Here is a 26,955-nt window from a genome sequence, read left to right on the forward strand (position 1 = left end):
TCAACATCTGCTTTTAAGTGTGGGTGTTGGTTGGGGTAATCTGTGTGGTTCCAAGTTACCACTCTGCTTCAGCGGTTTGATCTGAGAGCTTTACTTTACTTCTGTAATCCTACCAACCGGCCATCTCCATCCATCCATCACTCCATCCAGGGGATTTGACTGCCATTAAGAGATTGTGTGTGAGTGTGAGTGAGTGAGATGGAACACAAACCCAGTAAAGGGGGAGAATGAAGTGTAAAAGCACAACCACACACACTTTTGCTGGAGAGCTGTGTCAGGCAGAAGCATCTAGTAATCTTACTTAGTTGTGCTGTTGAAGCTGTACTGAACAGACTGATGTGGGATGGACAGAATGGACACATTCATGAATATTTGGATTGTTACCTTTAAAACACATGGATTCAACTGTCTGAAAAGATCTACAGGTATGTTGCTTTCATTTCTGCATGCTGGCTTTCTTAAGTTTCTGGCGGTTGGTCTTGGTCAGTGGTGATTTACTGTAAATTAGTTTGCACGAAGTTATACAAGATCGTAACTCTTCTCTGTTATAGTAGTTAAAGTTAAAGACTAAAGCAGGACTAAAATTATGTCCACAAACTAGTTCACTTATGGACTTCCAACGACTGTCTTTGTCACATATTTATATAATTCATAATAGTTCATCATGAAGTCCTGCTGTGCTCTTTTTATGCCATTTCAGACCTCCGTTAATCCTGACATGTCCCAGATGAGAGACTACAGTAATGACTGTCATCACTTTCACTGGTCAGTTTCAATCCCTTCACTCCTTTCCTGTTTTTTTTTTTTCCTCCTCAGTTGTAAAAATGGTTTCACGACCTATACGGGCTTGGTGAAAGAAAAAATTCTGCACACTGTAAAACCTCATTTAATATTTAATAATAGATAAAGATTTTGTGAACCATCCAGAAATTTGGGTTTGCCGCCATCAAAGACTTTTCATCAGGAGGATTGACTGACTGACTGATCAAACTAAAAGGCAGGGACAAACTCAAGCTAACATGTACTGGATCAAGGGTGAAATCCTAGGCACAGACAATGCCTATTGTTGTGGGGGTAATCTCTGATGTAAGCTGTTATTTCTTAATCACATCATTGTTTCACCAGCAGCTGGCAAAGAGACAGTTTAGCCCTCAACCTGCCATTCAATGTGACTCATCAACATCAAATCATTACTCCACCAGGGTCCTTGTGTCGTTGCAAAAATCAAAGCAAGCATTTAATCTTGGCAGAGGGTAAATAGAGGAACTGATGTGTATGTTGTTGTTTGATGATGCTGATATCTTTCATAGATTTTTGCAGATTCTTTGGAGACAATGGAGTAAAGAAAAAGCTGGGTTGTGACTTGAACCTGAGGCTCTTAAAGTAACTTTAAACATTGCATGTGCAAAAACTCTGGCAGATGAGGCCAACTTTAAAGGCATAATTTCTCATAGGAGTTCTTTGTCTTATATAGGAATAGTGATCCATACGTTCAAAATGAAGCCAGCAGCTGGTTAGCATAGTTTAGCGGGAGTCTAGAAACCTCACAGTGACGAGACTATACAAACAAGATATGAAATATTAATCTTGAAGTGAGCTTTATTACCTTTACACATAGCCAGGCTAGCAGTTTCCCCCTGTTTCCAAGCTTCTTGTTAAGATAAGCTAACCAGCTGCTGGCTGTGGCTTCATATTTACCATAAAAGCATGAAAGTGGTGTCGATCTTCTCATCAAACCCTCAGCAGAAAAGTGAATAAGTGCATCTCCCAAAATGTCGTACTTTTCCTGTAACTGGCATTTGTCATCGCACAACAGAAACGATTAAGAAATATACAATGTAAAAGCATTTTATGTTCATGATAATGTTATTCCGATACATTTAAGTTGGGTCCTTTTGTTACCAATATTATTACAGGTTGATGGAAACACATTCAATTCATGCACAGAGAGGAGAGGTGAAATGTGTTCAGCTTTAATGACAGAGGGAATGACAGAAATAACTTCGGTAACCACTGATCTCAAAATCCAGCCTGTTTGAAACAAACAGCCCTTAAAAACTGATGAGTAATCAAACAATTCTGTAGTGCTGTAGACAAACACAATATTGAATGAAGCTGACGCACCTGAGCGCTGGTTTTTGAATAAAGACATTTTCACTTGTCTGGCTCTAGTGGTTCTTTGCAGCAAAGTATTTTTAACTGACTTCAGTGTTTTCACTTCAGTGTCCGTACCCTCCTTCTGTCCTGCTTTCAGTCTCTGTACTGTGCCTGCTGCCTCAGGCAGTGCTGGCACGGTGGGCGTGTGTTCGGGCCTGTCCAGCATCCTGCTCCTGCACGCAGGAGAAGAGCTGCAGTGTGTTGTGCGACCGCTCTGGCCTAGCTGAGCTGCCCAAAGAATTTCCCTGCGAAGCCTCCGCCATCAACCTGGAAAAGAACAGACTCAAGTTCCTATCAGAGAGGGCCTTCGGCACCCTACCCTCCCTCAAGTCTCTCTCTCTGGACCACAACAACATCTCCTTCATTACTCCTGGAGCCTTCAAGGTCTGCTGGGTTTTTATACTAAAGCTTGATTGCATTTTTCTTAAAGAGAAGCAGAAATAAATTATGGCATGTTTTTAGGATTTTGTACTGAAAAAAGAAAAGCAAGGTCTTGTCTCTCCCTTTTCAATCATTTGTTTTTAATTGAATTTACTCCTTTAAGATATAGATACTAAATTTGGGACGATAGACAACACCTTGTTAAAAAGTATAGTGTTGTAGTTGTTTTTGCTTCAGAAAACAGAAAGCACATAGCTCTGTCAAGGCTGCACTATTCAAATATTATAGCAACCTCAGTTTTCTATTAATGTATCTCAAGCAGTATCTTGTGAGAAACTGCAAAAGCATTTAAAAATTACCTATAAGGCAGTGTTAAACAGGGCTGCCAACTTTTGACTTCAGCTTGGGCGAGGAGTTGCTTAAAGTAACCTTAAATCTGAGTAACACCTGATTAATCCTGATTAATCTCTACTGATACAGCCGATATACAGACGTGCTGTTTACATGCATTGAATTGCATTATTGTAATTCAATGTAATAAAGATGCCACTCTTGAGAATGGCGATGTGTATGGTGCAGTCAAGTACATGGTACCAGGAGTAAACCAAAATAAGTTTATTTCGGTCCTGTTTTACAAAGAAAAAGGTGCATGTAGGCAAATGAAGCATGTGACACTAGTCGTGTTTCCATCTATTGTCAAGTGAATTTTAAGCAAAATTTTAAAATGTTATAAAAAAAAAAAGAATGAGGCACATTTTTATACACTGGTTTGGAGTGAATAAACTATGTAAACTATGCTCTGGAAAGCATTCCTTCAAATTTGGTAGTAAAACTACGTTAGGCATTGACTATAATAAGCAGTAGAAGAAAAATGTTGAAAACTGGAAACCGCCTTAGACGCCTCAGAGAAAAATGGAGAGAGGTCTGCAGAAATTTGTTTCATTCAGGCAAGTTGTAATTGTTCTTTCATGTCAGCTAATGCTGACTTATTATTGTCTTATTATTCATGTTGTTTCATGCTGACTGGAGACAAAGATTATGAAGATGAAGAACATTATGGGAATATCCGGGAAGATGACGACAGCAGAAAAAGCTGCTGCTTCTTCTTCTTTGGGTTTTGTAGTGGAAACAGCTGATCAGTCATGTTAGTTGCGTTTGCTGCCTCAGAATTGCAACTGCAAAGGTGTTTCCATCTCCCATATAGCATATTAACACATTTCCAAAAAAGGCAAAAACCATCTCTAGCGAGTATGACAACTTTTTTGCGAAATTGAGCAAATAGATTTTTTTTATTTTGCTATTTCCACCAAGAATGTAATTTTTTAAAATGCAAAAAAATAACAAAACACCTTGGTGGAAACAGGTAATGGCGATGATAAAACACTGCACATGTAGGAGGTGGTAACACTAATTTAATCAATATAAATTTAAATTAAGAGTGCTGAACAACTGATCAATCCCATCAAAGGGTGTGTTCAGAGCCACTGTTTCAAGAGGATGCTCCTTTAGTACACGGTTTGTCTTGGTTGCAGAGGATAGACAGCCTATTTTAGCCTAAGAGCCAGCATGGAGTGGTGCCATTGTAGTGGTCCTTCTTACGGAGTGGGTGCAGCAGTCTGTCGCTGAAGGAGCTGCTGAGGGCCCCCACTGTGTCATGCAGGGGCTGAGAGGGGTTGTCAATGATAGATGTCAGCTTGGCTAACATCCTCCTCTCGCCTGCATTATTAATGGTGTCCAGAGGGCAGTCCAGGACAGAACCAGCTCTCCTGACTAGTTTGTTCAGTCTCTTTCTGTCCCTCTCAGAGCTTCCACAGCCCCAGCAGACCACTGCGTAGAAGATTACAGATGCAACCACAGAGTCATAAAGAGTTTTTAGCAGTCTCTGTCTTCTCAGCAGATGGGGACAACTTTGGCCCTTCCTGTACAGGGCATCTGTGTTGGTGGCCCAGTCCAGTTTGTTGTTGAGGTGCACACCCAGGTATTTGTACTCCCCCACGATCTCAATGTCCAAACCCTGGATGTTCACCAGTGTGATCTGTGGCACCTTCCTGTGGGAGTCTATCAACATCTCTTTAGTCTTGCTGGCATTGATGTGCAGGTGGTTTAGTCCACACCGCTCGACATAGTTAGTGATGACTTCCCTGTATTCCAATTTGTTCCCCTGTTATACATGTCCAACGATGGTTGTATCATCAGAGAGCTTCTGGAGGCGGCAGCTGTCAGTGTTGTGTCTGAAGTCCAATGTGTAGAGGGTGAATCCCACATCCGACACACGCGAAGTCTCACATACTGTGGTCTGCTGGTGAGGTAGTCGAATGTCCATGCAGCCAGGTGACAGTCTACTCCAGCTCCCTCCAGCTTCCCCCTCAGCAGTGATAGTTGGATTGTGTTGGAAAGCACTGGTGAAGTCAAAAAACGATGGAGTAGGTAGCATCTTCCAAACCAATGCCTGGCTGATATGCAAACTGCAGGGGGTCCAGCTTGCTGCTCTTTAGGTGACGGAGGTGGTTGAGTATAAACCTCTCCAAGGTCTTGATCAGGTGGGAAGTTAAGGCTACTGACCTGAAGTGGTTGGGCTCTCTGTAATGCACAGTCTTTGGAACTGGAACCACACAGGAGGTTTTCCACAGGGCTGGAACTCTCTCCAGACTGAGGCTCATGTTGAAGATGTGCAGAACCATCCCGCAGAGCTGATCTGTATAATCCCTGAGCAGTCTGGAGCTAATGCCATCAGGGCCAGTAGCCCTGATGTGGAGTGGAGAGGGATTGAAGTGGTATGAGGTGCTAGTGTCAGGGATGCTCCGGGGGGGAGGGAGTGGGTGAAGAGAGGGAACAGCTTCTGGTCTGGTCTCTGGTGTGTGGTGGAAGGAATGGGCATTGAATCAAATCTGTTGAAAAACAGATTCAGTTCATTTGATCTCGTGATTCAAGGCCCCTGCCGCTGTCATTGCTGTGGCCTGAGATGGCTTTGTGGTCTCTCCAAACCTCTCTGGCATTGTTGCCCTGCAGGCGCTCCTTTAGCTTCCTCCTGTAGCTGTCCTCTGTTTTGCCCCCAGATCTAAAAACCTTCTTCTTCTCATTCAATAGGGCTTTCAGTTCAGGGGACACCCAGGGTTGGTTGTTTGGGAAACACTGCATCTTCCTGGTAGGCACAGTGTTGTCCACACAGAAATTGATGTGGTCCATGATGCAGCCTGTCAGACTGTCAGACTGTCGATGTCCTCCCCATGTGGACTGCATGGGGAGGACATCGACATCAAATATTGAACTATTGTAAGCTGAAATTAGTGTAACTAGTGAGCCACACAGTGTGGACAGGGCTAACACCATAGTCTCTTTTGAATTCAGCTTGGGCGAGGAGTTGCTTACACTAACCTTAAATCTGAGTAACACATGATTAATATTTAAACTAGACAAATGACCATTGCATACCTGTTAACATGACTTAAATCCATGATCAGAGATATAAATCTGTGAGTCACCCCTCTACTGATACAGCCGATATACAGACGTGCTGTTTACATGCATTGAATTGCATTATTGCAATTCAATGCAATACAGCAGGTTTGTTGCTCAACCACAGAATCATTGTGTATGGCTTCATTGACCACCGACTATCTCACCAACAGACACCGTATGTGAGGCTTCACGTATGTGTGTCGGATGTTGTGGTTTGCAGCATGGGGCTCCCCAGGGTAGTGGTTGCTCTTCACCCTCTACATATCGGACTTTAAACACAACACCGATAGCCACCACCTCCAGAAGTTCTCTGATGATACAGCCTTTGTTGGATGTGTATCACAGGGGAACAAATTGGTATGCATGTCATGACATGTCATGACTGACTTTGTCAACTGGTGTGGACTGGACCACCTGCACATCAATGCCAGCAAGACCAAGGAGATGGTGATAGACTTCCACAGAAAAGTACCACTGACTACACCGATGAACATCCAGGGTTTGGAAATTGAGATTGTGGGAGATTACAAATACCTGGGTATCCACCTCAACAATAGCCTGGACTGGTCCACCAACACAGATGCCCTGTACAGACAGGGCCAAAGTCGTCTCCATCTTTTGAGAAGACTGAGGTACTGAGTGTGTAGGACACTGCTAAAAACTTTTAATGACTCTGTGGTTGCATCTCCAGTCTTTTACGCAGTGGTCTGCTGGGGCTATGGAAGCTCTAAGACGGACAGAAAGAGACTGAACAAACTAGTCAGGAGAGCTGGCTCTGTCCTGGACTGCCCTCTGGACACCACTGAGGTAGTAGGTGAGAGGAGGATGTTAGCCAAGCTGACATCTATCGTTGACAACCCCTCTCACCCCCTGCATGACACAGTGGGGGGCTTCAGCAGCTCCTTCAGCGGCAGACTGCTGCATTCACTCTGTAAGGAGGAACACTACCGCAGGTCCCTCATATCAACAGCTGTTAGAGTGTTCAACCCCAGCATTGCATAATGCAGCCCATATTTCAGACTGTTTCTGCACAAATTTGTGATTTATGTTTACTACACAAAATACCTTGTGCAATATTACATTTTCGTTCTCTTTAAGTACTCAACCTATGCATATATACTTTTATTCTACTGTGAGACATATATATTTATTACTGTGCAATAGAGTAAACACTATTGCCTGCTGCCTTTAACACCGGAATTTCCCTGGCAGGGGGTTAATAAAGTCTTATCTTATCTTATGTTACACCAGAATGTGCATGATTTGTTGTTGCACACTTACAGTTCACAGGGGTAATGATTAGTGTATTTACCTACGATCCATAAAAACAATATTAATTTCGTTACAGTCTGCATCTCAGCCTGTCTTAATTTGAGAAAAAAAAACAATGAACAATAAAACAATGAAAAATTAGTTTGAGAAAAGGCATGTGAGGCGTGAAAGCATGATATCCCCAGTCTCATGCTGTGGAGTTGGCGGCCCCAAAACATTTTAGCATCTAGCATTGTGGATGATTTTAGTTTTATTTACCTCAATTTTGAGATGTCCACCGTGGAGAAATTTTCTGCACCCACAAAACAATGGAAGTGAATGGAATTAAAATGGTGGTGCAGTCACAAAATTACATTTGAAAAACCAAAACAGCTTTACAGAGACATTAATGTCCTGATTGATCTGGACAATACACAGGACAGTACATTTTGCTGTGTCATTAGGAAGTATTGCGTAACAAAGTGCTTCTGTGGTTTGATCAGCAAAAAGGTAACTCCATTCATCTGCAAACCCTGAGCAAGTAAAACCAAAACTATTTGTATGATTAGCTGAAGTTAAATTAAGTTTAAATTAATCCTTCATTAATCCCACAGTCGAAAAATTTGCAGTGTCATGGCAGCAAAAGGATAGTGAAATCATACAAAGCATCAGTAGCAAGATATGATAAATAGGTAGACATTATAATCAGTCAAATAGATAATGGTTGAATGCACATTATTGCACATGGTAAATATTGATATTGCACAGTTTAGTATACACCAATATTGCATATGAATGAATTTGTCAATTTCTGCATTGGTTGGTTTCCCTTACATTTATCTGGAGGTGGTTTTCGCTGCCACCAATCCACAAATCTCTCTGACACAAGGGCATGCAAAATAAGAACAAGAACTACTTTCAAGTAATGAACAACTTACAAGTAGAGATCAACTTCCTAGTAAAGAACAACTTTCAAGTAAGAGGTAAAAATACAATACAAAATACAATATAAGAATATAAGAAAAAATAGTGAAATAAAAATAAAGAACTAGGCTATCCAGGATAAACATCTCAACATCTGGCTATACAGGACAAACATCTGTAATACAGGATAAACATTTGAGCAGTTAAATATGTGCACAGTTGTGCAAAATAACAGTGTGCAATAGTCCAGCAAATAGATGTGTGTGTGTGATGGAGTCCAGCATATGGATGTGTGTGTGATAAAGTGTCCATGCTGTGTGGTGTAAGTGTGTAGTGGGTTCGGAGTTGTTGTGTTGATTATTGTTTTTGTCACCCTCCCCAAGAGGTGTTGAAGAGCCGTACAGCGTGGGGGAGGATTTTTTCAGTCTGTCAGTAGAGCAGGACAATGACAGCAGTCTGTCACTGAAGCTGCTCCTCTGCCTGGAGATGGTGCTGTGCAGTGGGTGATCAGGATTGTCTATTATGGACAGGAGCTTGTTCAGTGAACGTCGCTCTGCCACAGATGTCAGACTGTCCAGCTCTGTGCCAACGACGGAGCCTGCCTTCCTCACCAGTTTGTCCAGGCGTGCTGCGTCCTTCTTCTTCAAGCTGCTCCCCCAGCACACTACTGCGTACAGGAGGGCACTCGCTACCACAGACTGGAAAATAATCTGCAGCAGCTTTTTGCAGATGTTGAAGGACACCAGCCTTCTGAGGAAGTACAGGCGGCTCTGTCCTTTTCTGCACAGAGCGTCAGTGCTGGCAGTCCAGTCCACGTTCTCGTCGCTGACAAGGCCGATGATTGTTCTTCAGAGAATATCAGAGACAGGATTGTTCCCCATTCCGCACAACTGGTCTCCACAGGACTTTAAAAGCCTTGAGCTGATGCCATCTGGACCTGCAGCATTTCTCGCCTTGATCCTCCTTAGTTCTTTCCTCATCTGGTTTGTTGTGAGGGACAGGTTGGAGCAGGTTGGCTGTGGGCTGGAGGTTGTGGGTTGGGGTGTAGGGCATTTGATCGGAAATGCAGTGGATGTACAGTAATAGTAGTAGGCTGTAGGCTGAATATTGTGGGAAGGGGTAGTGTGTAGGTGGGGGTGAGGCAATATACAAGGGTTGCAGACAGCAGGGGTTGGTTTCTAAACTCTTTGTTACACACAAATCATGCTCATAGGCCCACCACTTTTTAATTTGGATGTTCAGTGAGCACAGAGAAGCTTTCCACTTTGAGCAGATGAATGTGACAACATTCTTCTAGTGTCAAACTCTGCACAATACACCATTCTGCACAGTGAAACTCAAATATTCAGTTGTAGGAACAATAAGAAAAACATTTTCTTGTGTGGAGGAGGACTTTGATAGTGATGTGTCCATTGTCCTGTCTGTGTGCATCATCTGGAAACAGCCTAACACAACATTTATGTCAGGAGTGTCTCTATGAACAGCATAATGCTATACTCCCAGTATTCCGTTTGATGCTGAGTCAGTGCTGCTAGATTGTCCATCTTATCAGAGAGAGATCTCACTGATAAGATGGACAATCTAGCAGCACTGGTTTGGAACGTCTCCTCCTGATGCGGTGCTCAGTCCTGGTGTGACTTCCTCATCTCTTCCTCATCAGCTTGCAGGGAACAACGAGACTCTCTCCACGAAGCACTGCTGCGTTGCAGAGTGGTATCATCTAATCCCTGGTGTAGATAATAGGGCCATGGCTGCACTCGGGATCCCTGGATGTGATTGTAAAGAATGCAAAAACCGGTAGAAAGAACAGGACATACTCAATGAGTTTAGTCTACCTTGCGCACGAACAGGTTAAAAAAAGTAAGTAGAAAGCTCTACTATCAAATAAAGACAAAAAAGTCCACAAGAATCTCGGAAAAAAGTGATTGCATATGAAGTACTGAAAAACAAACTAAGTTTAGAAAACTGGAGAAGAAAGAGCAACGGTGAGCAAGAACAGGCTGCCACTCACGGGGCATCATCTTTAGATAAATTTTCAGGAAATCCTTGTTATTAGTGGCACCAATGGTTGTTCAGTGAACTGCAATCAGCATCCTGTGTGTGCTTGCACTCCTTATGCGTTAATAAGCACCCTGGGCATCGACCAAAACAGCCATGTGACATACCTGAGACTTAAAGTGATTGACCGACATCCTGTTGATAGATGAGGCAAATAAAGTTTCTAAAAAGTTAATGAAGTTGATGCCGTAGGGGAGCTGAAGAGAAGCAAGGTGTATATGTGTATAAACATCACACCCAATTTTCCCAGCAAAACCATTCAAAGACTTTCACATAGAAATCAATTCATCAGCTGTTATCGGCAACAGTTTTATATTACAATCCCTTCACACATTGAAAATACAAAGCGGTTAATACATGTAAATTGCTCCACATGTACCTCTAACTTGGATTCTATTTTTGAAGTGAACTGCCTCTTTTAATAAGTAATTTTAAAAGATTCTTGAATCCACATCTGAACCAAAAATCCTGTTTGTTCGTGTACAGCCCAAATACACACAGAAATGAATTTTAACCTTTTATGTTTTATCCTGCAAACATACAAAAGGCACCACAAAAACCTCTTTAGCAGAGGAAATCATGTCTTATGATTTCCTCTGGGGATATTTTCCAATATAAGGAAAATACCCCAAGAGTCAGCGAGAGCAGGGGTGGAAGATGACTCACAGGTGGATTGCATGGTAACGAACAGGATAACGGATATGACTATGCCTTGGATACATGACTCAGTGAGGGATGGGGGCACGGACCCATCTCTTAGGGCCAGAGGTAGCAGTACTCAGGTGACAGTGAAGGCAACTAAGGAGAGCAAAAGTTGTGCAGCAGAGGATAAGAAGCTTCAAGTTTGCCCATGTGGCTGGCAGAAAATAACATCAATCCGAGGCCTTAGAACTCATCAGGGAAGGAGGAAGTGTTTAGCGGTGGAAGGGCAGAGTGGCCGCATCGACCAGTATTTCTTGAGAAGTCAGTCGAATCAGTCGGATGAAGTCCAGCGACAGGTAGAAAACCACAGTTCGCAGGATATCAGTAACACTATCCCTGGAGAGGAGGAGGTACGGAGGGAGAAGAGAAAGAAGAAGGAACGTGCAAGGTCAGCATTTTTTAGGAACCCCTTTAATTTTGTGAAAGGCTTGTTTAATCGAGAAAAAGGAGGGCAACTTAAGGCAACGAAATCAGAGATTGAACAGTATTTGAAGTCGACGTATTCAGATTCAAAGGAGAATAGGAACATAGGTCTTCCACCTGACATGCCACCATTAGGGGACGTGGAGCAGGAGATGGATGTGAGCCCACCTAGGTGGAGAGAAGTTGTGGAGGTGGTTAGGCGTGCAAAGGCTTCTTCGGCCCCAGGGCCTAATGGAGTCCCCTACCGTGTCTATAACAGTGCACCTGGCATCTTAAGGACACTATGGAGATACCTGAGAATAGTTTGGGAGAAACAAGGTATTCCAAGAGCATGGCGCAGGGCAGGAGGTGTCTTCATCCCTAAGGAGAAGGAGTCATCGGACCTTAGCCAGTTTCGGATGATTTCTCTCCTAAATGTTGAGGGAAAGATTTTCTTTAGTATCATAGCACAGAGGCTGGCTAATTACTTAGAAAGGAATGGTATGATAGATACGACAGTGCAAAAAGCAGGGATACCAGGATTTGCGGGATGCTTAGAGCATACTAGCATGATTTGGCATCAGATTCAGACAGCTAAGAGGGAGAAAAGAGACTTGAATGTTGTATTTTTAGATCTGGCTAATGCGTTTGGGTCAGTGCCACATAACCTTATTTGGAGTTCCTTTGACTACTTTAAAGTGCCGGAGATAGTTGTTAACTTGGTGAAACCATATTTCCAAGACATCAGACTGTGTGCAAGTAGCGCAGAGCTCACAACAGGCTGGCAAAGATTGGAGGTTGGTATTATGGCAAGATGTACATTTTCCCCGCTAGCTTTCACAATGGCTATGGAGGTAATTATTAGGGCTTCCAAGTGGGTCGTAGGTGGGGAGAGACGGCAGAATGGAATGCGTCTTCCACCAATTAGGGCTTATATGGATGATATGACACTGCTAACTTCAACAGTGCCATGTACAAGGAGGTTGTTAGATAAAGTCAATCAGAATCTCAAGTGGGCTAGTATGAAGATTAAGCCTAGTAAGTCAAGGAGTATTTCAATATACAGAGGGAAAGTAAGTGATAGGAAGTTTGCTATAGATGGTGAGGAAATCCCAACAATTAGGAAGAAATCAGTTAAGAGTCTAGGACAGTGGTACAATGTGGACCTGAATGATGTTGAACAGGTTGTGCAATTTAGAAAGGATGTTGCAGAAGGGCTGGAGAGAATAGATAAATCAGGGCTCCCAGGAAAACTGAGGTTGTGGTGCTTGCAGTTTGGCTTGTATCCTAGGTTAATGTGGCCAATGTCAGTATATAAAGTCCCATTATCTGTAGCAGAGAGAATGGAAAGGCTAGTTAGCTCCTATATTAGAAAATGGTTGGGTGCTCCCAGGTGCTTAAGCAATGTAGCTTTGTATGGGAAAGGAATGCTTCAGCTGCCAGTATCCAGTCTAACAGAGGAGTTTAAATGCACTAAGGTTAGGACAGAACTTTTATTATCTGGGAGTAAGGACATGTTAGTTAGCAATGTGGTTCCGAATCCTTCTGGGGGGAGGAAATGGAACCCAAGGGCAGCAGTGCAGGAGGCAGAGGCAGCTCTTAGGCATGCAGAAATAGTAGGAAATGTTCAATTTGGCCGGGGAGGCTTGGGGCTTGGCCCAGGCAAACCAGTGTGGAATAAAGCAGGTCTAAAGGAGAAAAGAAAGCTTGTAGTGGAACAGGTGCGTAGGCAGGAGGAGTTGTTAAGGGGGGCAAAAGCAGTTGGTCAAGCCAAACAGGGACAATGGTTGAATTGGGAAGGTGTTGAGAAGAGGAAACTTAGTTGGAGGGACCTGTGGAATATGGAGGAAGCCGTATTAAATTTCTGATAGGGGCGACATACGATGTGTTGCCAACCCCGCAGAACCTAAGTCTCTGGGTACAGGGCGATCAATCGTGCCCACTCTGCTCAGGTACAGCAAGTTTAAAGCACATTTTGTCAGGTTGTAGAATTAGCTTATCACAAGGCCGGTATACATGGCGGCATAATCAGGTGCTGAGAAGCTTACCATTTACCTCAGCTTGACCATGCGGCCTGTTCAGGTGAGTTTGCGTTGTAAGATGCAGAGTTGGCTTGTTTTTTTGATCTTTTTGGTTGTTTTCCTGTTTTGTTTGCTTCTTGAAGGAAATGTTAGGGTTTGTTTTCCTGCTTTGTTTGCTTTATGAAGGAAATGGTAGGGTTTGTTGCTTCTTGAAGGAAATGTTAGAAGAGGCTGTTAAATCTATTCTGTGGTTTAGGCCTCCACCTTCAGCACCCTCTAAATTTTCCACCCCCTACCCGAACAAGGGTCTGTATCCAATCCCTACTTTCATCTTTTGACTCTACCTCTTTATTTTCTACCCCCTACCTGAACCAGGGTTTGTATTCCCACCCCGCTTTTTTGGTGCAGTTGGTGAGAGGCAGGTGTAGATGATGGTAGTGTGGCAATCGGCAGTTACATGTGGCATCTAGGCCTGTGGTAGCATTGTAGCAGCTAACAATAGCTAAAGCGGTGGTAGTATGATAGTATCTTAGCAGTTAGTATTGGCAGCTAACATTAACAGTATAGGTGAATCTAGCTTTATTGTCTTCTTCTGTTCCTCTTAGCAGGTAGCGGTTAGCACGTAACGTTAGCTAAATGGTAGCATCGGAACTGTATTGTCTTCTTCTGTTCTTCTTAGCGGTTAGCATTAGCAATAGTTAAATGGTAGCATCGGTACTGGCCACTACCTGGAGCATCTCTGGGTCAGTTGAACGTGGCGGTGCTGTTTGGATTGTGTAGGAGCAGTGTGAACTGGCACTAGGGGGGGTGACTCTGGGACGCCGGAGTTCACTGCCTAACCTCCTGGAGGTGTAGTGGGACTAAGTAGGCGAAACACTGTTGAAGGGAGGTTTCCACCTGATGACCCCCAGAGACGTGTTAGGAATCACTGCTCTTTGGCATGTATAGAGGCAGATTAGAGCTCCAAGGTTCTTCACTGAGAACGAATCCTCTTTTTGAGCACAAGTATCTTGTGTTTAAATTAACTATGTGGAATGCAAGTTCTCTTGACAGTAGCTTTGGCTGAGGATAGTTAGTTTGTAAATTGAACAGTAGTTTATGAAAGAGCATATTCAAATATGCATATTCAACACACAACTGAACCTCTGTCCTGCAGGGCCTCTCCAACTTAGTGAACCTGAAAATGGCGCACAACGAGTACATCAGTTATCTTCACACACGAACATTCACGGGGCTGAAGAAGCTGGTACGCCTGGACTTGTCAGACTGTAACCTCTTTAACATCCCGGACCGCATCTTTATAGAGCAAACAGCGTTGAAGGAGCTGCTCTGCTTCCAGAACAACTTCAGGAGGATCCCAGGAGCCATCAGAGGCATGGAGAACCTGACTCACATCTACCTGGAGAGGAACAAGATAGAAGCGGTGGCTTACAACTCATTGCTGGGCCTGGGTAATCTCAAGTAAGTCACAGACTGGAAGTAGATCATATAATGCTAACTCACTGGTAGGTTAACATCACCTCAATAGCTACTTGCAGGAAATAATTTACCGGTATTCCAGGTATGTGTAAAGCCTTAATTATGTAATTAGGGGTGTTGTTTTGTGATTTATAATCATTGACAATATCATTACTCTTGTAGTAGTTAGCCAGCCAGCTAGGTAATAAGTAGCTCTGATCCAGGAACATGGTACTGCCATCTCTTTAAACCATGACTTTTCAGACTTTCAGACAGAAAATTGGTTACAGGAAAAGTTTTGAAAATATGAACTCACTAGATGAGCAGACTTTATTCTTAGCGGCTTCTCAGGAAGGAAAAAAAATACTAATCACAAAATAGAGGAATGCCTTTGACTGAGGAAGGTCTGCTGAGTTCGACCACTGGTGGAGGGATTCTACTACAATACTGCAATAATACTACTGAATAAAACAGAAGCCTCTTTTAGACACAACTGGGCGATAGTTCTTACACGCGCTAATTAACACTGTATATACGTATACAAGTAATACTGTGGAGTGTGGGGATTTTTGGCATTCTCGGTTCCTGGAGTAAAAGTTCCACTCACTTTCTCCACAGACAGTCCAACTGTAGTTCGACCACTTTCAAGACTTGAATAGACCCAAAAAATAAAAAAAATAAAAAAATTCTCCCAACTGAAACATCAATACAAAACATGAGCCAATGCATTAGGAAAAATATGCCTCTTTGATTAAAAAAAGGTCAAAAGTACAAGCATGAGTACAGAAAAAAACAAAAAGAGAGTAGTCAGCTACAACTCCAAAGGCGCATTTATTAAGTAACTGAGTGATTGTCTCATTCTTAGCGTTTGGTCTTGTGTTTCCTCACCACCTGCCAATGAGCTTGGATGGGAAGCTTTCAGTATCTTTGTTGCAGCTCAGTTGTTCCTTTCGTCCATGATTATTCTTTTGTTATACATTTCTGTTTCTTGCTTTTTGTTCTTTGTAAATATTTTTTATTTGGAGTACATTTCTCTTTGTGGTTGTACTTTTCTTTTTTGCAGGATTTTGGGGATTTCTAGTTTTGGAGAGCATTCCTTGAATATTTTTTTCAAGCATCTCTGTCTTCTTCTTATCTCAGGTACCTGAACCTCCAGGAGAACCGCATCAACGTAATCCATGACCAGGCCTTCCAGGACCTTGTGCGGCTGGAGAACTTCTACCTCAATGACAACTTGCTGTCTGATCTGCCCCGGCTTGCCTTTAAGGGCCTCAGCCGACTCAAGATGCTCAACCTTGGGGGTAACCAGTTGACCAACGTGTCCAAGACCTGGTTCAGTGACCTGGTGGAGCTGGAGGTCCTGTACCTCGACAGGAACCAGGTGCTATACATCGAAGAAGGCACCTTTGAGAACCTGACCAGCCTGATCACACTCCACTTGAACAGCAACAACCTGACCACCCTTCCCTTCCCTGTTTTCCAACCCATCTACTTCCTAGGCCGCCTCTACCTCTTCAGAAACCCCTGGGAGTGTGACTGCTCCCTCGAGTGGCTGAAGGAGTGGATGGAAAACTACAAGCTGGTGCGGGACATCCCCTGTGCCGCGCCTTCCTCTGTCGCAGGGCTGGATCTCAGTGAGGTGGTCTTTGCCAAGGTGAATGGCACATGCGTGGACCCTGCAGAGCTGAATCTGACCACGGCCTCCTCAGAGATCATCTCCACCACAGAGAATCGCTTCAACAGCCTCATTTCCAAGCTGCTTCAGCAGGAGCTCAGAGAAGAGATGGGCAATGGTACAGAGAGCCTCCACAATGGGACACTGCTGGAGCCAGAGGATGGGCAACTCTCTGCAGGGGTTGGAGGGCAATGGGCCCAGGCAAGCCAATCACTTCTCTGCGTCTTTGTAGTGTGGCTCATCTTTGCTTTGACCAGAGAGTCAGATATCACTTTTTGTCTTTCTTGCACATGAGAACTGTAGAAAACGACAAGGAGTAGCTTTTCAAATTGTTGATTGGATAAGATGTTTTTATTTATCCATGGAAGCACCAAGGAATACTCTTCCTTGCATGTGTGGTTACTGGTTTGTTTCTGCCCTTCCAAGTATAGGATTTGGGTTTTGGTTTTTTTTTCTGTTGAAGTGCAAGTATGGTTAACTGAATATTTTTAGCTGTCATCAGAAAAAAGACTGACATTGACATGGTGGCAAATATTTTCACATGAGCTAGTTGTACACAATAATCTATGATATTTATAGATGACCTACTTATGTAAGAGCAATCACAACTATATGTCTGATACATATCTTCTCCTGGTTCATAAACAGCTATGCTGTATGGTTGCAGGATTCATTTCTAGAATTACAGAGGTGGATGCCAATTACAGTGGGAATATGATGAAAATGTTTGCATATGTGAGCCTCCACCTTTTGTTAGATAATACTCCATTTTAATTAATATTATGTAACACATTTGGAGTGTTGTTCTTCATATTTTCATTCACATCTCTGTGTAAAGTTAAAGGAGATAAGAGCTCCTGTATTTATCTCCTAAACAGATGTTCTCTCTGCTCATTTCTTTTCATTCAACTCTAAATGTAGGGTCTGCAGCTTTTCCATAAATACATTAATCTTCTTATTGCATGTGGCTCAGTGTCATAGCTGTTTATGTTACAGCGTAATGGAGGGACTTTCTCATTGCTTTTGCTTCCTTTGCATGGACTTTTTTCCCTTATGGGCATGATCCTTCTTTATACAGTGTCTGTGGTGGGTGTGATTGCCATACGTCAGGTTGTAGATGGAGGAGGGGATAGTGTCTATATATATATATATATATATATATATATATATATATATGTGTGTGTGTGTGTGTGTGTGTGTGTGTGTGTACACACACACACACACACTGATTTCCTCTGTGTAGCTGAAGAGTTTCCCAGTTCTAAGACTAGCCACTACTTTGGTCTGACAGCCAGTGATTCAGTTCAGTGATGGTATTAGACCCAACACTTTGTCACATGATTTTTGTTTCTCAGTAAAAAACACTGTTGAAGTTTTGAGTCCTTTCAGCCTTGGCTGAGGAGTTGACCTTTTCCAGTGGTGAACAGCAGTTAATCTGCACAGTGGCCTGTTGGCCCTTTAATGTGGGATTAGGCTGGGACTAGACAACTGGGCAGGCTGGATGCCACATTTCACCCCCTCATTTACCATCATTCTTATGCAGCTGCTCTTGTGCTGTTATCCTGGGCCATAGCAGAAATGTAATAGAGGATGAGTACATTCAGAATGTCTTTAAGTTATCTGGGCCAAAGTTGAAATGACAGATGTGTTGCAGAGGAGCTACTGTAGTGAGCTCACACTTAATGTTTCAGGTCCAGTAATTTCCTTATAATTCCTTAAATCATAAGGAAAAAGTGACAAGGTTCACTACTACACCATTTGAATGTAGTTTTTTTGTGTTTTTGTTTTTCATTTCCAGTTTTCTCAAAATAGAAAAAGCATAAAATGTATGGAAGAACTGACATAGATTTATGTAAACCAAAGTAAATGATAAAATGCATTAATGGAAACATTTTTCTTTGTATTTGTTGAATTGTATGCTTGCCCCATAGACAAATTTTGCATCTTGCATTTTCATTTGACCTGCTATGCCGGACTATCTAGATAATGTAAGCAATTACATGGAATGAATTAATTAAGCACTGTCTCTCTATTCACCAGTAACTGTTAACAAATTACATTGTACTTTCCTGGTACCTTTCAAAGATTTTCTAATTACATATCAGCCCATTCCTGGGAAATGGATTGGAAACAATGGGGCCTGTGAATTCAAGATTAAACATTTTCAAATCACATGGGCAGCCTGCCTTATGATATATGATGTTACGTGAATGTTTAACTGACAGGGAATATGAAAACCTATTTTTCTCCATTTGCTCTAATTTTGTAAACAAGATTTTCCAGAAAACGAAAGTGTTGATTGGTTCTTGGATGGTTCTGGAGAGAAAGGAGGACAGTGGTCCTGTGGCATGTGTTTCCTTTAGGCAACCAATGGAATACATGGCTCCCTTATTATCCAAACTAGGTCACTGTCATTTAAATAAAAATATTAAATAATTTCCTTTGTCACATTACACCAAAGTTCTCAAATCTTGCACTTCATAAAGTGTGATACAATGTGATCCAATACAACATCTCTGTCATGAATTCAACAAAGCTTGTATTTTTTCTGTTTTTCTTGACACTGTCAGAAAGGTAATATTGAAAGGTGTTCCTATTATTCTCCCCCACTTGTAAATGGGGTGGACAAACTACCAAGAACACCTCTATATTGCAGCCCAGTTCAATGCCACTGTAAACTACTACCTCAGCATTTCTAACCTAGTAGACGTTTGGCCTCTCATCCAAAAGGCTTCTTCAGTTCTAACTGACTGGTGGGAAGTCTCAGGTATTTTTCCTCTTGCAGGGTCATGAACCCGCCTGGCTATTATGCGTCATTAAGGTCACATGTTAATGGGTCAATAGACTAACAATGGGTGGGTCCTGGTGTGTTTTTTTCTGCCCGACCATCATGTAAGTCACCTGGCTCTTGGTTTGAATGGCTGTTGAGCTGCCTGGGGAGAGTACAGCTGTACTTAAACCCCTCCCCAGGCAGTACCATGACCTAAATGAATGAGAATCTCCACAGACAGATTACAACTTCAGCAATAAACATGTAGTTAAATTAATACCTCTTTGACAGTTCCACATTAAACCTGGAAATTATTGTCTTTGTAAAGGTAGAATTTATGGTAGAGCTGTTGCATTGGATCACATTTGATTGTACTTAATGATGTGGCCAGTGAATGTTGGCTTAATGCTATGTTCTTGGATTGTAATTATTGATGCATTGATGCCTACCCCACTTTAATGTTCAAGTGGTAAAGATGGAGTTGATTTTAATTTTATGTACTTGATCTGCTGGTTGCTTCTAAACTTTGCCCAGGAGAACAGTTTTATTTTAAAAATAATGTATTACATCATAGATTCTTGACGCATTATATTTTGTGTCATCAGAATCAACAAATTAAGTAAAATTATCAAAGAAACTTAGAGGGGTAACATGATAATATGTGCCTCTAGAATGTAGTGGAGTAAAAGTATGAAGTAGTAAAAAATGCAAAAACAAGGCAAGTATTAATGGGGTCCAAGCCGCTGGCACAAGTCACACTTGCACTTGCAGACATGCAGGCCTATGGGTGTGATACGAGAGCAGCACAGAGGTCGGAAGTATGCATCAGACTCTGTCGGACATTTGAAATAATGGGGGAGGGTGTGGAAGAAGCATCAGCTCCTCCATCACTTCATACTCTCAAACAGAAGGCAAAGAGGGTGATGTCAGGGCATTTAAAAAATACACAGGAATTGACATTGATAATTGATAATTGATTTATAATTGCTGATGAAAATCTGAAAAAAAAAATCAAATCAAGATTCAAGATTGCCTTTATTGTCATTGAACATGGACATGTAAACGAAATTTGCATTGCAACCCCCATGTTAGAAACAAAGATAAGAAAAAAGATAATAAAATAAAATAAGATAATAGAATAAAACTGAATGGCTCGTTATCAGGCCTCAGCAGAGCCCAGTAACAAGCTGAGCATTTGAATCAGGTGTGCTGGGGCATGGAAACATCTAAAACATGCAGGGCAGTGGTACTCCAGGACCAGGATTGAGAAACACTGATCTGAACACTGAACTAAAACATAAAACATAATTGAAGGTCACTTCAAGGGACAATATACATACTTTTAATTAATGGGAGTTAATGGGAGACACTTCCCGGCCGTGTCTCGAGCCACAAATGCATTTTTTTCAACAGGCAAGTGTCTGTAGCCAATCAGATGTATTGGCATATTTCAATAAGATTATTGATTATCTAACCGTGGTATATGTATCAATATCTACTAGTGTTGTCATGATACCAACATGTATTTCAATACTTTTTGATACTTTTCAAAAAAAAGAAAAAAAAATGTCATTATTGGTTGAGACAGATAACCTAAAAAATATTTTCATTAGATACAGCCTGTCTTAAGTAGGACCAAAGTATTGAAATGGTATGTTACTATTGCAAATCTGCATGTCTACATGTATGTTAAAAAAGTTTAAAACTTACTGTAAGAATATTAGGCCTAATATAAAATAATATAAAGGGGCTATTTAAACCAGAGAATGTGGTAGCTAATTGCCGTGTAGGTTCATTTTTTTCTGTACTTTTGTGGAGAGTGATGGGGGCTGGAGTGCTGCTTTTAGCTCTGAATGTGGCTTTTTTCATGGCTATACATATAAGTTATTACCTGACTCCTGTTCATGTTCTTGCATATAAGCTGTAAGATTGGCTGAAAGCATACAGCGTTGCTTGTGCTATGACATGATGGAGAACAACATGGAGAATGAGTTTTACTATGAGCTCTCTGAATATATTAAACATTAAAAATCTATATTTCAAATATGAATGTGGTTTAGAATGAATACTACATTTGTAGGCTATCTACAGAAAGATGTATGCATAGTAATTCATAAATACTTGATATCTATATTAGTTTATTTCCTCAATAAATACTCCCACACAGAAGCAAACCTTCATGTAGAGCATTAATGTCTTCACTATCTATCTATCTATCTATCTATCTATCTATCTATCTATCTATCTATCTATCTATCTATCTATCTATCTATCGTTATCGCTAGCACTAGTTATCGCTAGTGCTAATTATCACTAGCTAGCCAGCACTAGTTATTGCTAGTTAGCTAGCGCTAGCTAGCTAGCGCTAATTATCACTAACTAGCTAGATTGCTAGCCAGATTGCTACCTAGCTAGATCGCTCAAACTAGCGATCTAATCTTATCTGATAAATGTATCTATTGTGGCAATGCTGTTTGTCCATGGGGACTTGCTTAGATAGCGGTTTTTATGTGACGTTATCGGCAGGCGCGGCCTGGGGGGGTTCACTGGTTGTCATGGAGATGTGTCTGGTGTGTGTGTGTGGATGTGTGTGAATGTGTGTCTGTGTCTGTCTTAACTGTGTGTGTGTGAGTGTGTGTGCGTGTGTGTGCTTAAACTATCCATATATACAGTATTTATACCATGGTCTGGGTGAATACGCAATTCTGATTGGCTGCAGGGTGTCCGTTAAAAAGTGTTATACCATGGTCTGGGTGAATACTCGATTCTGATTGGCTGCAGGGTGTCCGTTAAAAATTGTTATAGGACACCTATAAAAGAAGTTCCGGTCAAATAGCCTGATTGTTCTAAATCATTGCGCTGGCTCAAACGCTAGTTTGTAACTGTGGCAACAGAAACTCAGAACATACGTTAACATACGTTATTTCACAGTTTATTTATGACAACGGCAAGAAAGTAGACAAAACATGAGTGATTTTATAGTTTCATTTAACCTATTTGGTGAATTTGATAATTTTGAAGACTGGGATGCAGCAGAAGAGAAAGACAGAAGAGAATATAAGAAGGAGATGCGACACAAGGAGGTGACACCGGAGGAACTGAACAATTTAGAGGATGAAAAGGACGAGGAACATGAAGAAAACCACGAAATGGGCAGTTAAAACATTAAGAGACTTCCTAGCTCAGAAAAAACATGGACATCAACTTTGAGAGCTACACTGCCACTACTCTCAATGACATTTTGCGACTGTTTTATGCGTCTGTCCAGTCGACTAAGGAAGTGTTGCTAGTTTTAGGAGTTTCTTGCAATACAAACGATTTAGGAAACTATCTGTGGACTTTGATTCTTTGAAACAAATTTTCGCATCATCCTCTGGAAAAACACAAGCGGTAAGAGGTACACTTGTCCTGTGAACTGATACTTTGTAACGTAACATAACGTTAATCAATCATCTCACTTCCCTCCACTGATTAGGCCTAATATAAGAGCTGCGGCCGACTGAGCTGCAGGTTCTGTGGCCAGAGCTGGTTACCTTGGCAACGAGAGATATTAAATAGTCCGCTCAGCCGCTTCTTGTGAACAACTTAGGACTTTAACGGAAAAAAACAACATTAAGGTATTCATAATTGATTTAATTTTTTTTTTTTTTCGTAAGTAACCATGGTATAAGCGGGATAACGCCCTTCGAGGTGTCCATTATCAGAAATGAATGGACTTCGCGGAAGCAACCTTCCATCATTTCTGATAATGGACACCTCATCGGGCATTATCCCTTACATATACACTGTCCCAGGTTTTTTGAGCCCAGCCCAACCTGCAATACTGAAGCTGAGTTCAGTTGCTTATATGACAGAGGTTGTTTTCAAACAATGCTCTTGTTTTGACATGCTTGTTTAGGGGGCACCTTTGATCTTAATGGGCTTTAATCATTCTCAGGCTGGTTGTCATGGGGATGTGTGTGTGTGTGTGTCTTATGACACTGAATGTGTGTGTGTAACTGAATGTTACACCTGTTGACAGTTAATTCTCCACTTGAGGAACAGCTACTTTTTCGCTGTCGGTTTCTCCCGAACAACTTGCGATCGTGAGAAAACGGTAGCTGCTATCAAAAAACCGATTAGACTGTGAGAAGTGTAGAAGTCTGGGCCAGATGTACGTGTGTTTGGTGTTGAGATATGTTTTAGAAAGACAGACTGCGGCAGGCTGCGAGACACAAAACTGAGATTGTATTGGTTTACATGGAGCAGCAGAGCAGGGCAGCTGGTGCAAAATCCCTCTTTGTTTAAATTTGGTGAGGGCTAACCCTTTAAAATTGAAATAAGAGGCAAGAAGAGACGTTTGTCCACAAAAGGATCCAAAAAATATGTGTCTCCTATTCACCGTTTGGAGTTTATGGCAATTTTTAAAAAAATGTAGGCGATTTCTCACTGCCTCTCGCACTCTAGCTGATGACATCACCCACTCTAGGGGCAGAAATTCTGAGCATATTTTGAGAAACTTTATGGTCTTCAGATGGTCAGGGATCGAAAACCATAAGTGATATCAAAAAGTGAGCCGAGGTTCATTTTGAGCCGACAAAATTATCTACGTTTTAAAGTTTTAAATGAAGTCTCTAGGAGAAAGTATGGTGAGGCAGCGGAAACTTGAAAAAGGCTGAAATTTGAGGAAATTTCCCAATCATTTCTTATGGGAAATTTCTCGCAGTTTTTTGCGAATAACTTTGCAAATTAATAACAAATCCTGTCATAAGTACATAGCACACCATTCCCAATCAAGCCGCACGTTTTGATATATAGTTTGCGAGGGATTTCTCAAAGCTGCCGGACTATTTACGCGCCGAAATTCTGGCGGAATATGAAAAATAACAAGAAAAACGCGAGAGATTACAGTTTATCTCCTTTGAGCTATAGAGGCGAGTGGCTGGTGCATTGCCTCATGCCACTAATTGTCATGACCCGTGCCGGTTTGTGTTGTTTTGTTGTTTAAGTTTCCCATTGTGTGTTGTCTTTGTCTGGGTTTTCTTACATCCTGTTTTATTTTGAAGGTTCATGTTATGTTTTTTGGTTTACTTTTGTTCCTGTGTTTTCCCGCCCTTGTGATGGTCTGATGTGTTTCACCTGTGTGTCATTAGTGTTACGTCCTTGTGTATTTAAGTCTGTGTCTTCTCTACTGTCTTTGTCGGGTTGTTGTCTGTGTCACCTAGTTGTCTGCGCTACCTTGTTGTCCATGTCACCTTGCCATAGTTATAATCCTAGCCATAGCCATGTAAGTGAGTGTTCTTTGTTGTGTTTCTTTGTTCATGTCCGCTCCGTGAATTATGTGATTGTCTCATTGGTTTGTCTTTGTCCTTTGTTTGCCACAGTTCCCGTAGGTTTGTTTCTTGTCTTGTTCTTGTCCTTGTCCTTGTTCCCATTTATGCCTTGTTTTATGTTAGTTGAGTTCCAGCCCATAGTTCTTTCATTAGAGATATTTGTTTGTAACTTTAATAATCTGGTTTCTGTTTTTCTTTTAAAGTTATAGTATTGCTGATTTGTTCTCCTTGTTAAAGAGAGATTTTCTGTTTGACTACTTTTGTTATTTAGATTCTTGTTTCTCCGTTTTTTAGGAGTGTATTTTGAGTTGTTAGTTTTTTATATCTAGTTCTTTCAGTTGGTCAGTTCCGTTTCATAGCCCTTTGTGTTTTCCTCCTTCGGGAGCATTTTCTGTTCGTTATCTTATTCGTTGATAGTTATTCATAGTCTTGTCCCTAGCTCTAATGTGTCTTGTGTTCATGTGTCGTCATTCCCTGTGTTGCGTCATTGTTTTGTGAACTCTGTTACCCTTGTGTGTCGATAGCCATTAGTCCCCTGAAATTCTAGTTGTCTTGGATTTTCTTGTCTTGTGTAAAATAAATTTGTTTATTCATTAGAATCAAGCACCCCCTTGTGTGTCTGCATTTGGGTTCTATCCCTCAGTTCCCCTTAGTCCCCACTTTCTTGACACTAATAAACTAACATGTAGTAAAAATATGCATATAGCAATTATATATATATATATATATATATATATATATATATATATATATATATATATATATATATATATATATATATATATTCTTAGCATATTTTTGTTGTCTTGGTATATATATATAACAAGACAATAAAAATATGCTAAGAACAGCTTAATCCATCCATCCATTTTCTTCCGCTTGTCGGGGGCCGGGTCACGGGGGCACCAGCCTACGCAGGGATGCCCAGACTTCCCTCTCCCCAGACACTTCCTTCAGCTCTTCCTCTGGGGGGGCCCCCCGAGGCGTTCCCATGCTAGACGAGCGACATAGTCCCTCCAGCGTTACCTGGGTGTTCCCGGGGGCCTCTTCCCGGTGGGGCCTGCCCGGAACACTGAAAAAGATGCCCGAGCCACCTCAGCTGGCTCCTCTCGACGTGGAGGAACAGCGGCTCTACTCTGAGCTCCTCCCGAGTGACAGAGCTCCTAACCCTATCTCTAAGGGAGCACCCTGCCACCCTGCGGAGGAAACTCATTTCAGCCGCTTGTATCCGAGATCTGCAAACTGCCCCAACACATGCTGAAGGTTCTGGTTCCAAGAAGCCAACAGGACAACATCATCCGCAAAAAGCAGAGATGAGATCCTGTGGTCCCCAAATCAGACTCCCTCTGGCCTTTGGCTGCGCCTAGAAATTCTGTCCATAAAAATAATGAACAGAACCTGTGACAACATGCACTGGGAACAAGTCTGACTTATTGTCGGCAATGCGAACCAAGCTCCTGCTCCGGTCATACAGAGACCAGACAGCCCGTAGCAAAGTGCCCCGAACTCCATACTCCCGAAGCACCTCCCACAGAATGCCACGAGGAATGCCTTCTCCAAGTCCACAAAACACATGGACTGGTTGGGCAAACTCCCACGAACCCTCGAGCACCCTGCAGAGGGTGTAGAGCTGGTCCAGTGTTCCACTACCAGGACGAAAACCGCATTGTTCCTCCTGAATCCGAGGTTCGACTAGCGGCCAAATTCTCCTCTCCACTACCCTGGAATGGACTTTACCAGGGAGGCTGAGGAGTGTGATCCCCCTGTAGTTGGAGGACACCCTCTGGTCCCCCTTAAATAGAGGGACCACCACCCCAGTCTGCCAGTCCAGGGGCACTGTCCTCAACTGCCACGCAATGCTGCAGAGGCGTGGCAGCCAAGACAGCCCTACAACATCCAGGTGCCTTGCCACCGAGAACTACCTCGCTGACGTCAGCCTGAGTGATGGATGAGCCAACCTCTGGGTCCCCAGCCCCTGCTTCCTCTATGGAAGGCGTGGCAATGGGATTAAAGAGATCCTCAAAGTAGTCTTTCCACCGCCCGACAATATCCCCAGTCGAAGTCAACAGCTACCCACCTCCACTGTAAATGGTATTGGCAGGGTACTGCTTCCCCCTTCTGAGGCGCTGGCACGGTTTGCCAGAATATCCTTGTGGCCGACCGATAATCCTCCTCCATGGCCTCCCCAAGTTTTTGCTTCCACAACCGCCGCAGCACGCTTGGCCTGCCGGTACCTGTCAGCTGCCTCAGGAGTCCCACAACCAATCATGCTCGATAGGACTCCTTCTTCAGCTTGACCGCATCCCTTACTTCCGGAGCCCACCACCGGGTTCGTGGATTGCCGCCATGACAGGCACCAGAGACTCAGCGACCACAGCTCCGAAC

General features: G+C 42.3%; 1 protein-coding gene across 1 annotated transcript; it reads left to right on the forward strand.

The window, feature by feature from the left end:
• The first annotated feature begins 743 nt into the window (after positions 1-743).
• nyx (nyctalopin) lies at positions 744-16,782 on the forward strand. The gene is made up of 4 exons (XM_041950966.1): positions 744-765; positions 2,255-2,541; positions 14,512-14,816; positions 15,954-16,782. Exons 1-4 carry the CDS (start codon positions 744-746, stop codon positions 16,780-16,782), a joined length of 1,443 nt encoding a protein of 480 aa, XP_041806900.1.
• Positions 16,783-26,955: the final 10,173 nt, after the last annotated feature.

Source organism: Chelmon rostratus, chromosome 13 (genome assembly GCF_017976325.1).
Source record: "Chelmon rostratus isolate fCheRos1 chromosome 13, fCheRos1.pri, whole genome shotgun sequence".
NCBI classification, from domain to species: Eukaryota; Metazoa; Chordata; class Actinopteri; order Chaetodontiformes; family Chaetodontidae; genus Chelmon; species Chelmon rostratus.

Bases quoted from the DNA above. Each gene is read 5' to 3' on its own strand.
- nyx (XM_041950966.1), top strand. From the start codon at position 744: ATGACTGTCATCACTTTCACTG. The intron at 2,542-14,511 runs GTCTGCTGGGTT...TCTGTCCTGCAG, and splicing joins TTACTCCTGGAGCCTTCAAG to GGCCTCTCCAACTTAGTGAA. The intron at 14,817-15,953 runs GTAAGTCACAGA...TTCTTATCTCAG, and splicing joins CTGGGCCTGGGTAATCTCAA to GTACCTGAACCTCCAGGAGA.